The following is a 13,909-nucleotide window of genomic DNA, read 5'->3' on the forward strand; positions in this document are numbered from 1 at the left end:
GAAAGAGAACAATCCTAAAATTTTTATGGAATAACAAAAGGTCCTGAATAAGCAATCTTGAGAAAGAAGAGTGAAACGAGATATCATGTTCCCAGATTTCAAATTGTATTACAGTCGCTGTTCTCAAAACATTTTGGTATCAGCATGAAAACAGACACACCATTCAATGGAATATAAGAGAGAACCCAGAAATAAATCCATGTATATACAGTAAATTAATTTATGACAAATAATCCATGAATACACAATGGGGAAAAGACAGTTACAATTAACAATGTTAGGGAATCTGGACAGTCAACTGCAAAACAAATAAATAAATAACTCCTAGGGGCACCTGGGTGGCTCAGTCAGTTGAATGTCTGACTTTGGCTCAGGTCATGATCTCATGGTTCGTGGGTTCGAGCCCCATGTTGGGCTCTGTGCTGACAGCTCAGAGCCTGGAGCTTGCTTTGGATTCTGTGTCTCCTGCTGTCTCTGCCCCTCCCCTGCTCATGCTCTCTCTCTCTCTCTCTCTCTCAAAAATAAATAAACATTGAAAAAATAAATAACTCCTATATTTCACCATATACAATACTTAACTCATAGTAGATTAAAGATTTGAATGTAAAACCTGAAATCTTACCATTCATAGAAGAGAAAAAAAATAAGCAGTAATCTCCTTGTCATCAGTCTTGGTGATGATTTTTTTTTATTTGACACTGAGAGCAAAGGTAAAAAAAGAAAAAAAAATAATTGGCACTACATCAAACTTACAAGCTTCTTCACAACAAAGGAAATTATCAACAAAATGAAAAGACAACTGCTAAATGGGAGAAAATATTTGCAAATTATTTTTCTGGTAAGAAGTTAATATCCAAAATATATAACAAACTCATACAAGTAAGCAACAACAACAACAACAACAACCATACAATCTGATTTATAAATGAACAGATCTGAGTAGACATTTTTCCAAAGAAGATATAGAGATAGCCAACAGGTAACATGAAAAGGTACTCAATATCACTAATAATAAAGGAAATACAAATCAATATGTCCCTGAGGTATTACCTCAAACATGTGAGGATGGCTATAGTAATATATATATATATATATATATATATATATATATATATATATATTCAGATGAAATGTACTATTGGTGACTATTATTAGTACACAGTATTGCATACTTGAAAGTTGCTTTCAGGTAGTAGATCTTACAACTTCTCATCAATAGAAAAATATTGTTACAGTGTATGGCAATTCTTGTTAACTAATCTTATTGTGATCATTTTGCAATATATACAAATACTGAGGATTATGTTCCACACCAGAAGGTATATAACGTTATGTCAATTATATCTAAAAAATATACTTAAACATAAGCTCTAAAACCATAAATTCTGGACACTGTACTGGACAAAGAATTCTTGGTATAATACCTAAAGTCCAAGTAACAAAAGCTAAAGTAGCTAAGTGTCACATTAACCTAAAAGTCTTATTTATGGCAAAGGAAACAATTAAATAAAAATGCAACAAGGGAATGGGAGAAAATATCTGCAGACCTCATTTTAGACAAATTGTTAATATACAAAATAAAGAACCCATATAACTCAATAACAAAAAAAAAAGTTCCCTAACAACTCAATTAAAAATAGGCAAAGGAAGTGAGTAGATACTTCTCAAAAGGAGACACATGGTCAACAGATATATAAAATTGTGATCAGCATCACTAATCATCAGGGAAATGCAAATCAAAACTGCAATAGATATCACCTCCCACTTGTTAGAATGCTTATTATTAATAACAACAAAGAAGAAGTGCTGGTCAGAATGTGCAGAAAAGGTAACCCTTGTATACTATGGGAATTTAAACTTGTGTAGTCACCTTGAAAAGCATATGTAGGCTTCTCAAAAATTCGAAAATACAATTACAATTAGGGGTGCCTGGATGTCTCAGTTAAGTGTCCGACTTCAGCTCAGGTCATGATTTCACAGTTTGCAAATTTGCACCCAGCGTTGGGCTCTGTGCTGACAGCTCAGAGCCCGGACCCTGCTTCAGATTCTGTGTCTTTCTCTCTCTGTGCCCCTCCCCCAGTCTCTCTCTCTCTCTTTCTCTCTCAAAAATAAATAAGCATTAAAACATTTTTTTTAAAAAAGAAAATAGAATTGCAATTGCATTCAGCACCCCCACTTCTTTTTTTAATGTTTATTTATTTATTTTTGATATATAGAGCCCAACTGGGGGGTGGGCAGAGAGAGAGGGAGACAGAATTTGAAGCAGGCTCCAGGCTCTGAGCCATGAGCACAGAGTCCAATGTAGGGCTTGAATCCATGAACTGTGAGATCATGACCTGAGGCAAAGTCCAAAGCTTATCCGATTGAGCCACCCAAGAGTCAACAACCCCATTTCTGGGTGTATATCTAAATTAATTGAAATGTGGATCTCAATAAGGTATCTGCACTTCCATGTTTATTGTTTCATCATTTACAATAGATAAAATAAGGAAACAAATTAAATGTCCATCAACCAATGAATGAATAAAAAATGTGGCAAAATATGGAATGTGGTATATAATGGAATATCATTCAGCCTTAAAACGTAAGGACATTTTGCCATTTGCAATTACTTAGATGAGTCAGAAAGACATTAGCCTAAGTGAAAATAAATTTGACTAAAATAGCTACCATATTATTTCAGTCATATTTGGAATCTCAAAATACTCTTGAATAAACAAAAAGCAGAATCAGACCTATGAATGCAAAGAACAAACTGATGGTTGCCAGAGGTGAAACAGGTGGAGTAATAGACAAAATGGGTGAAAGAGAGTAGGAGATACTGTCTTCCAGTTATGTAATGAATAAGTCATAGGAATAAAAGGCACAGCATAAGGACTATAGTCAATTATATTTAAATAGTATTGTATGGTGACAAATGGCAGCTACAGTTGCAGTGAAAAGAGCATAGCATATAAACTTGTCAAAGCACCACGTTGTACGTGAAAAACTAATGTAACATTGTATGTTATATATACTAAAATAAGTTTTTAAAATATTAGTTGACAAAAAGTAAAAAAAAAAAATCTATAAAGTATTTAGCCCAGTGCCTGGTACACAGCCAAACCTCAATAAATGAAAAAGCTAGACAAATATGCACATACAAGGTCAACATACATATGCTTGTATAAATATGTACATATATACATAGAAATGCATGCAAGTTAATTACTCATATAACATTCTGTCTTGCTTATAGAGTATTATTTACCATTCACAAATGAAACTAGTTACCATTTTATAAGTCAGCCTGAATTTTACGCCTTGTAGTCAATCTAGGGAACCACTTTTAACCAGATATCTTCTGCTCGAAGCCTAGGGTTGATGTTCTTTAATGTTTAACCAGTGAAATTAATTATTAGCTGGACAATTCAGAGCTTTGCTTAAGATGTTAACTGATATTTATCATTATCTCTAATATGCGCATGTGTGGTATACATATTTTCACAACTCAAATTTGAAATCTATAATCTAGCAATAACTTGTTAGACCAAGCAACCGGAACTTCCTGGGAGGCTAACATCTATATAGAGGGAATATCTAATCCTTCTAAAACTATGGGAAAAAAAACTTCTGTGGTTATGATTTTATAACAATAATGCCTTATTTTGTCCTTTATATTGCAACTTTGTGGCATTTATGTTTATAGCATTATAAAATCATACCATAATTAAAGTATAATTATTCACATTTGAGAAATAATTTGAAAACAATGTGTGACATCTTCTATATTCTCTCAGAAAATGTACAGTATCCATGAATAAATTGAATTCTAAGAAAATGATTTTCTCTAGAACTTAATTACCACCAAGTTTTCAGTCTAGAGCAAAGATGATGGAAGTCACTATAACTGAAATACACCATTTTTCACCATGGAAATGCCCAGTTACTAAACTATCTCTGAGTTCATGCTTATTAGCAAATATTGGTTTGGACATTACTACCTAATGGCCTCAAACAAAATATTTAACCTGTTGGTGCCTTAGTTTCCTTCTCTGTAAAAGGGAGATAATAAAAACACCTTCCTTATAGTCAATAATACTATAGTGTACACTTAAAAATATTGTTGAAAGGTTTATCTCATGATAGATGTTCTTATCACAGTTAAACAAATTTAACCACCATCACCACTACAACAAAATATATCTGCTTCAAAAAGTTTAAAAGGTTTAAATAAGTTAATATATGTAACATCATTGGAACAGTGGCTGGCACACAGTGTAAGATCAACAACAAACAAATAAATGCAATTTGCCATAAAAAAATAAAAAGCAGAATATTTGTGAAAAACAATGCAAGCTTCTCCACCTAATCCATGGTTTACTACTAAATTTGGTAATAATTTAAATCATTGTATTTCATGTCTTTTGGAAAGTGCAGGAACACTGAGGGCTTGTTTTCATGGGTTAAAAATTATTTGTCTGGCAAGATGCTGGTGGAATCATGTTGCACATTTTAAACTACTTCAGTGCACTGCTACTTATGTAGCACTGTAAGCAAGTGCATATGAGTTCAAGAAACTCTTTCCACTTGTTGCTTACATTTTAGATACAAAAAAATTGAAGCAGCAAATTTCCTCTATGTCTAGTAACTCTGAATATTAGGTATATTTTCTAACTCCACAGTTCTTGTAAATCATCAGTATAAACTATGAAAAATTGTATTTTGAACACTTTATTTAGGAAAGAATTCATCATTCTAAAATATTTTAATCTCCTTATTTTTTGTTTGAGATAGAGTAAAGTCTATTTTTGAAAAAATATTCAATAACACATTTTGTTTTGTTTGACTAAATTTTGTTTCTCATGTTTACAGTGTTTTAAATTTTAAATGTGTGTGTTACAGTTCAAATTGAAGGAAGGGGCATATATACTACTCAGTTATTTTGGAATTAAATGGTGTGCATATTTTATGTATTTCATTTGCAACAAAAATATTGCAAAAAAATTTTCTAGCTTCATTTCCCCAAATACTGCAAGATACCTATTTTACAGTCATGAAGGAACTGAGAGTATCAAGAGAAAAAGGGAATCTCTACTTTTTTTTAAATTTTTTTTAACATTTATTTATTTTTGAGACAGAGAGATACAGACCTTGAACAGGGGAAGGTCAGAGAGAGAGGGAGACACAGAATCTGAAACAGGCTCCAGGCTCTGAGCAGTCAGCACAGAGCCCAACACGGGGCTTGAACTCACAGGCGAGATCATGACCTGGCGGAAGTCAGACGCTTAACAGACTGAGCCACCCAGGCACCCCAAGGGAATCTCTACTTTTGAAACCACTTGATATTTCACAAGTTGTCACAGCTAATTGAAAACTGGTACACATGCAACCAAGTGTCTGGTTTTATGGAACAGATTTTACAAGACCCTGCTTACACCCCAAAGCCCATAATTCCAATTGGAATGGTCCATTACACTTACATCAACACTATTCATCTTATTGTCCTCACACAACTTGTCTCCATACCTCCAGTGTTGCTCTTCTCCAATTGATTCCCACTAATTTCACTCTTCTTAAATCCATGTGTCATCATTTTATTATCATTTGTAAATACCTGTGTCGCAAAAGGAGAAGAATTGAAGCTATAAAGTGAGCCAGAAAGGAGGTGCCATTGGAGCATTCCTCCTTCTTGATCTTAATTCTTGATCGACCACTTGAACTTTGTTCATAGTGATCCTTTTATGTGGCATCATGTCTTTGAGGAAGATCCCGTGTCCCAGCCTCCTATACTCATGAAGGTGGTATCTAGTCACCATTCAACACTGAGTCTAGGGTCTCTTTTCAGACTCTTTGTTTGGTTGAACTCATATGTCATAGGTAGAAATGGTGTGTCCTTATGAGTTGTAACTTTTCCACATGTGTCTCAAACCAGTTTGTGTAGTTTATTACAACTATTTGCAAAAATTACACCTATGGATAAAATTCCCTTGAGACAGTAGACATTTGTTATGTACATGTGAAATTCACTTAGCTGTTAGTTATTATTTTTGTTTTAATATAGAATAAACCATGTTTTTTGACTAAGTGAAGGATTGAATGTTAGATGGACTTTACTTGTTTGTATGATAAGTTACATACTCCAGATCTCAGTGGCAGTACCAACCACCTTATGCTGGAAAGCTTCCCTAAGTCCTCCTTCTTGGGGTTAATATTTTTCCCACAGTACCTTCTACCACAATGTGCTAATGATTTTAGAGAGGTACTCACCAGTAGATATCTTCAGGTTTGGGACCTTAAGAATAAATTTGCCCTAATTAAATTCATCCCAACAACTGAATTCTTGTAGTAAAGATTCAGCCATGATAACATGAGCATGATTTCTAAGATTTGTTATTTACACGACCAACATGCAGTAAAGACAACTTTTTAAAATAGACAAAATTCTGATATCTTACGTTTTATTCTTAAACAATTTCAAATTTACAGAAAATTAGTATGAATAATGGTAATAGTAAATTCGTATAAATATTAATAATAGTACAATAAACAATTAATACACCCTTTGCCTAGATTCACTTATTAACTTTATACCCCGTTTGCTTTATCATCTCTCTCTCTACATCTCTCTCCCTTTCTCTCTCATCAGTTGCACACATTATGATCTTTGTTTCTAAATATTTAATTATGTATTTCCAAAGAATATGCATATTTTCCCACAGAATCACAGCAGCTATGAACTACAGAAAAATATAGCATGAATACAATACAATTGTACAAATATTTGAGTGCAGAAGTGTAAAAATTAAGAGCATTCCATTATAGGGAAACAATGCCTCCAAAAAGGATGAACAGGTAATGACACATCATGGTATGAGAATCTAAGGGAAAACATTGGCATTGGATCCTACTTTTAATTTGTACAGTGAAGAAAAAAAAACATTAGTACAAATATTTCCTATTTTATACTTTCCTGAGAGACAGACTTAACATTGAACATTTTTTTTAGAGCCCTTGTAACATCCTTATTCCTAAGACTATAAATTAAAGGGTTTAGAACAGGAGTGAGTATAGTGTAAAAGACAGATACAATCATGTCCTTCTCAGGGGTGTGGTAGGTGTTGGGGAGCATGTAGGTGTAGACAGCAGCCCCATAGAAGAGGATGACCACGGTCATGTGGGAAGAACAAGTGGCAAAGGCCTTCTTCCGCCCCTCTGCTGACTTCATCCTGTGGATGGTGAAGAGGATGAAAGAATAGGAGCTTGAAATGACTGTCACAGGGAAGAGGAGTGAGATGACACAACAGAGGTACATGAATGTCTCATAGAGGGAAGTGTCTGAGCAGGAAAGTTTCATTACAGCAGGAACTTCACAGAAGAAATGATAGATCTCCCGAGATCTGCAGAAGGGGAAGGTCATGGTGATGGGGGTTATCATAAATCCATCCACAGATCCCAGAAACCAGGAAGAAGACACCAGAAGGAGACACACCCTATTGTTCATGAGGATAGGATAACGGAGTGGATGGCAGATAGCCACATAGCGGTCATAGGCCATAGCTGCTAGAAGGAAAAATTCTGAACCTCCTAGTGTCAAATAGAGAAACATCTGCATGCCACATTCGGGGGCTGAGATCTTATTCACACCCATGACCTGGTCCATGAGCATCTTGGGCACAGTGACAGAAATGTACATCACATCCATGAGAGACAACTGGGTGATAAAAAAGTACATGGGATTATGAAGGTGAGCATCAAAGTATATCAGAAGGATCAGGATGATGTTTCCAGACAAAGCCATCAGGAAATCCACTAAAATGACCACACAAAGGAGAGCTGGGTGCTTGGATTGACTGAAGAGTCCCACTAGGTCAAAATCTGATCGTCCAGTATGGTTGTTCACCCAAGTGTTGTTCTCCATTGGATTTCACCCGGATCACCAAGGAAAACTATGGAGTTAATAGATCACTAATGGAATATGATCACCTGAAATAAATTTTTTAGTGAGCTTGTGTGTGTGTGTGTGTTTATGTTTACACATGGCAACCCAGTATAGTAATAAGGGGACTTTCCAAGGGCTAGTGTATATTAGGATTAAAAATTACCTGTAATTGAACAAATTTAATTGAATTCTAAGAATTCACAAATGTGGATCAAAAATATTTGTTCCCCAAAGATAACAAAAACACAAATGAAAAAGATATATGCACCTCTAGGTTTATTATTTTTTTCAAATCTTTATATGACATTTATTTTTTCATGTTTTTCTTTCAATTCCACTTAGTTAACATATAGTGTAATATTAGTCCCAGGTACACAATATAGTGATTAAATACTTCCATACAACAAGTGCACTCCTTAATCCCCATCACTTATTTAACCCACCCCCCACCAACCTCCCCTCTGGTAACCATCAGTTTGTTCTCAGTAGTAAGAGCCTGTTTCTTGGTTTGCCTCTCTCTCTTGTTTTCCCTTTGCTCATTTGTTTTCATTCTTAAATCCACATATGGGTGAAATCATATGGTATTTGCCTTTCTCTGACTGACATCTTTTGCTTAACATAATACTCTATAGCTCCAAACATGTCGCTGCAAATGGCAAGATTTCATTATTTTTCATGAGTAATATCGCATTATAAATTTATATATACACCCTTATGCTTATGGCAGCATTATTTACAACAGCCAAGATATGTATTTACATATCTTGACATGGACACTTGAGTGTCTGTCAATATATGGGTGCATAATTTAGGAGTGATTGTGTGTATGTGTATATGCACAGAACACACACACACAATGGAATATTATGCAGTTATAAAATCCTTAAGTTTGTGCCCTTTTTGACAACATGATGGGCCTAGATGGTACTATGTTAAGTGAAATAAATCTGGTTGTGAAAGACAAATACCACATGATTTCAATCCCATATGTAGAATGGAAAAATACAAATTAATAAACAACAAAAAAGGGGGGGGCGCCTGGGTGGCTCAGTGGGTTGAGCATCTGACTTCTGCTCAGGTCATGATCTTGCGGTTCATGAGTTCGAACCCTACATTGGGCTCTGTGCTGGCAGCTCAGAGCCTGGAGCTTGCTTCAGATCCTGTGTCCCCCTCTCTCTCCAACCCACCCCTGCTTGTGCTCTGTCTCTCTTTGTCTTTCAAAAATGAATAAACATAAAAAAAAAATTTAAAAAGTAGAGTCAGACCTATAAATACAGAGGAGTAACTGATGGTTGCCAGAGAAGAAACTGATGGACCAATGACAAAATGGGTGAAGAAGAATGGGAGATACTGGCCTCTAGTTATGGAATAAATAAGTCACAGGAATAAAGGCAAAGCATAAGAAATATAGTCCATGACATTGTGTTTTTCTTTCATTTTTGTGTTTTTCTTTCATTTTTGTGTTTTTTCCTCCTTAAGTTCAGTATTTTGAAATTTTCTGATCATAGTGTTGTTTATCAATGAGTATGGGAATTTGCAGAATCACTGCCCTACAAAAATACAAAAAGTAAATCACTGTCCTAAAGAATAAAACCCCTTATTTCTAGACTTTTTTTTGTTATAGAAGTTAAAATGGAATCAACTTCTCTGGTTTAAGTATCCAACTGGATCTTAAAAACTCTGAGAGATACATTCCATATAAGCAAGATTTAGAAAATAACTGAAACATAATTTGGAGAATACTCATAACAAAAGTTTGAATACCCTTTGCCTGAACAATCAGGCAGAATGTGATCTCTGATGTTCTGTGGAGTAAGCCATGCATTCACAGGAACAGTCCTCACCAATGGCCAGCCCCTAAGATATGATAGGGACATCAATTTAGGAGCTAACACTTTGAGTATGGACTGTAACTGTAGGTCCAGATTATCTTCTACCTACAATTCTTTCGTCCACTTTACATAAAAGAGGATAATAAGGTTAAATCTTAAGTATATTCCAGATTAAAATAGTAAAAGTGCTTAGACATTACTAGTTACAGATTAATGAGTCCATATATTGTTAAAGAGTTAAGATCTTCAATAATTATTGTGTAGATGGTTATGTAAGAGATGGTTGTTATCATTTTTTGTTTAATAATATAAGATGAATTTCTTTAGTTTGCTTAATTTTAGTATCTATTCATACACATAAGAATTGGGGTTTGGTAATTTTTATAGTCCCAGACTACATATATGTATTTCTTATTTTAACTTTGGTTCAACAATCTTTATGGGGAGTCCTACCTTAATTTTGTCTAGTATATACTCATCCAGCTTCATTTATTTAAAGTTCCTACTATTTATTTTAAATTTAAGGAGGAAAGCTCTGGCATGTAGGAGATCATTTCCTTTTACAAGACTAGGCTTTAGTTGTTTCCATAAGCATTATCTACCTTATTGTCTATAGCAACATATTTTTTCATGGAAGCTGAGATGCATGGAGAAAAACTGAACAACACTGAGTTGTTTCTAACTCTAATTCCTTTCCCCTCTTATATCTGGCTACTCAAACCCTTTATCTTTGTTAAATGCTAAAGACAAATAAGAGAAAATTTAAATTGGTTACACTGAAGGAGGTCACAGTCCATCTATTCAGGCAAAACTATTGTGTGTGTGTATGTGTGTGTGTGGGTGTGTGTTAGTGTGAGTGTGTGTGTGATTTAAAGTAGAATTTTAAAATAGCTCAAAATAAGAAAGAACAATAGTAGTAAAATATATCTTTCCTTTCTTAATAGAATCACTAACAAATTATTTTCCATATTCTCTTATGAATATAAACATTTGCAGCTTTTCAATTTCTGACATGTTAAATGTTAAATTTTCAAAGTACTCACCACCAACCACAAAAAAAAGGAATATTGTTTCTTCTCTCCAGAAAAAGTTGAGAAGTGGTTATGGTACAGGAATATTTCAGGAATAATCTCCAACTTTCAAAGCATTCTACACTCTTATGATTCCAAAGACTAATTACAATATTCAACTTATTAACAGTTCCTAGTTTTGGGGTGCTAAAGCAGTAGACAACAGTGGAAATTATTTTACACCTTAAATAAATATCCAGAAAATCTGGTACACATTAGATTTAAAAATATAATCTGCCAAAACCACACCTAATGGCAGATGAAACTGTAAAATTAAAAACAGCCCAATAGGAGCAAAATATACCTGCTTTCTTTTTTTTTTAATATTTTAAAATATTTATTTATTTTTGAGAGAGAGACAGACAAACAGAGCATGAGAGGGGGACAGGCAGAGGGAGAAGGAGACACAGAATCTGAAGCAGGCTTCAGGCTTTGAGGTCAGCACAGAGCCCAAAGTGGGGCTCAAACTCACAAACAGTGAAATCATGACCTGAGCCGAAGTTGGAAACTTAACTTACTGAACCACTCAGGTGACCCAAAATATACCTGATTTCTGAGTCAATATTTGTGGTCAAAGTGAAATAAATCTTTATTGCAATTTGGTAAATGATAGTGACTGTGATCAAGTCACTCTGAAGAGCCCACCTGGCACACCAGACAGACAATAGAATGCCGTCTGTACCATGTAAGGTAATTGGCCTCCATGTTTATTCCTATGTTTCTGAATCCAATTTCTTTAGTTTAATATAAACAGAACAGTGCACTATTTAATTTGGGAGAATTATTAATAGTTGTAACAGAATAGCATCAAATCTTTATTTGAGGTGACAACATCCCAGAAATTGTTCTCTTGCTTTACGATGTTTTATCTACCCCAAGAGTCACTGAGGTACTTCCTCACCTTATTTTCTCCTTTTACAAATTAAATAATTCAGATTCTTAGGGCATCTGCCTAGCGCAACATAATTTATCTCAGGGAGGATTTGTGTCTCAACTCAGGTATTGGGGCTCAGAGCCTATAATGCTGTCTTAGCTCTCTAAAATACTATCTTCCCTCCACAGTCTACAATTCGGAATAACCCCTCACTGTTAGTTTCATCTAAGAAAATAAATATGATTGAGACATTTGTTTCAGTTTTTAACTCCCAGAAATAATCCCCACTCAAAGAAGAGTCAGTCTTAGTTATTCTGTAAAATTTCAGCTTCAAGAAAACAAAAACATCATCCAATATTATAGAAGGAATGTGTAGTCTTTTGTCCCTACATAATGGAAACAAAAGCCTGTTTCTTAACATGTTGCAGTAAATTATTGTTATATTAAATATTCAATCAAAAAAGAGCAATTAAGACTACACTTATCCTGATGAGCACTGAGAAATGTATAAATTGTTGAATCAATATATTGTACAATGGAAACTAATATAACACTGTACATTAATTATACTTGAATTTAAAAAACGCATTTGCTTTTCTACATAAAAATAGATGATGGGGAAAAGTTGAGAAAATATGTTCAAGAATTAATAGTATGCATCAGAAGGAGAACAAGTCAAAAACAATAATTACCTTTTTGCTTTTGCAGTTCTTTCTATATGATTGAGCTCAGCATCAGATGATGCTGCAACCCTTATCCATATGAGTAATGGAGTGTGGCCATGGTTAACTGCATAAAGATAAACAGGAAAGCGAGTCTATCCTGGTTTTATTATGCCCATCATGGGAGTTGATGAACTTTGCTATTGAAGAAATTCCTTCTGGAGCTTTGAAGAAGAATGCAATTAAGAGACCGAAAAACAACCACAAAAGGTAATAGGTATCTATGTTGCACTGTTCTGTGTCTCTCCTCATGTCTTTTTAAAATCTTTTGTTATTAATAAACTGGAAATCTTAACCAATATAATCTAAAATTTCACCATCAGCTATAAACTCTTATCTGTGAAACAGAGGACAGTTTATAAGTAGCCTTTTTCACATTATAAAATATTTTTCTTATATTGTATATATCTACCCTCACTCCATTTCAAGAGTATTGTGTGAGATATTGATATAGTTCTCTTTCAATGATGCAGCCTCTGAAGCTCATAGACTAAATGATATGTCAACCTCTTTGGTTAAGTTTATTCTTAGGTATTTTGTTATTTTTGGTGCCATTGTAAATGAGATTGTCTTCCTAATTTCTTTCTGTTACCTTATTAACAGTTTGTAGAAATGCAACAGATTTCTGCATATTGATTTTGTATACTGTGACCTTACTGAGTTTATTTAGCAAATCTAGTAGGTTTTTGGTGGAGTCTTTAGAGTTGTCTGTATATGGTATCATGTCATCTACAAATAGTGAAAATTTATCTTCTTCTTTACCAATTTGGATGCCTTTTATTTCTTTTTGTTTTCAGATTGCTGTGGCTGGGATTTCCACTACTTTGCTGAATAAAAGTGATGAGAGTGACTTTGCCTTGTTCCAGATCTCAGGGGAAAAGCTCTCAGTTCTTTGATATTAAGTATTAAATTAGCTATCAATTTTGATATATGACTTTTATTTTGTTGAGGTATGTTCCCACTAAATTACTTTTAAAAAAAATTATGAGTGGATGTTATACTTGGTGAAATCTTTTTCTGCATCAGTGGAAGTGGTAATTTAAAAAAAATCTTTCTTTTGTTGAATGATGTCACATTGATTGATTTGCAAATATTGAGCAACTGTTTCTAGAGAATTTTTGCATCTGTATTCTTAAAGGATACTCAACACCGTGTCTCTTTATTTTTGTAATCTTTTATTTTGGTTGGTATCTGGGTAATGCTGGCCTCATAGAATGAATTTTGAAACTCTTTTTACTCTATTTTTTGAAGAATTTGAGAAGAATAGGATTAACTCTTCTTATTTTTTAATATGAAATTTATTGTTAAATTGGTTTCCATACAATACCCAGTGCTCATCCCAACAGGTGCCCTCCTCAATACCCATCACCCACTTTCCCCTCCCTCCCACCCCCAATCAACCCTCAGTTTATTCTCAGTTTTTAAGAGTCTCTTATGGTTTGCCTCCTTCCCTCTCTAACTTTTTTTTCCTTCCCCTCCCCCATGGTCTT

The 13,909-nt window shown here is 34.3% G+C and overlaps 1 protein-coding gene across 1 annotated transcript; it reads right to left on the reverse strand.

Moving 5' to 3' along the window:
- Positions 1-6,937: 6,937 nt before the first annotated feature.
- On the reverse strand, positions 6,938-7,900 carry LOC131493739 (olfactory receptor 2T29-like). Its single transcript, XM_058698411.1, has one exon. The coding sequence runs from the start codon at positions 7,898-7,900 to the stop codon at positions 6,938-6,940; it is 963 nt and encodes a 320-aa protein (XP_058554394.1).
- Positions 7,901-13,909: the final 6,009 nt, after the last annotated feature.

The sequence above is a fragment of the Neofelis nebulosa genome, chromosome 1 (genome assembly GCF_028018385.1).
Source record: "Neofelis nebulosa isolate mNeoNeb1 chromosome 1, mNeoNeb1.pri, whole genome shotgun sequence".
In the NCBI taxonomy this organism is placed as follows: domain Eukaryota; kingdom Metazoa; phylum Chordata; class Mammalia; order Carnivora; family Felidae; genus Neofelis; species Neofelis nebulosa.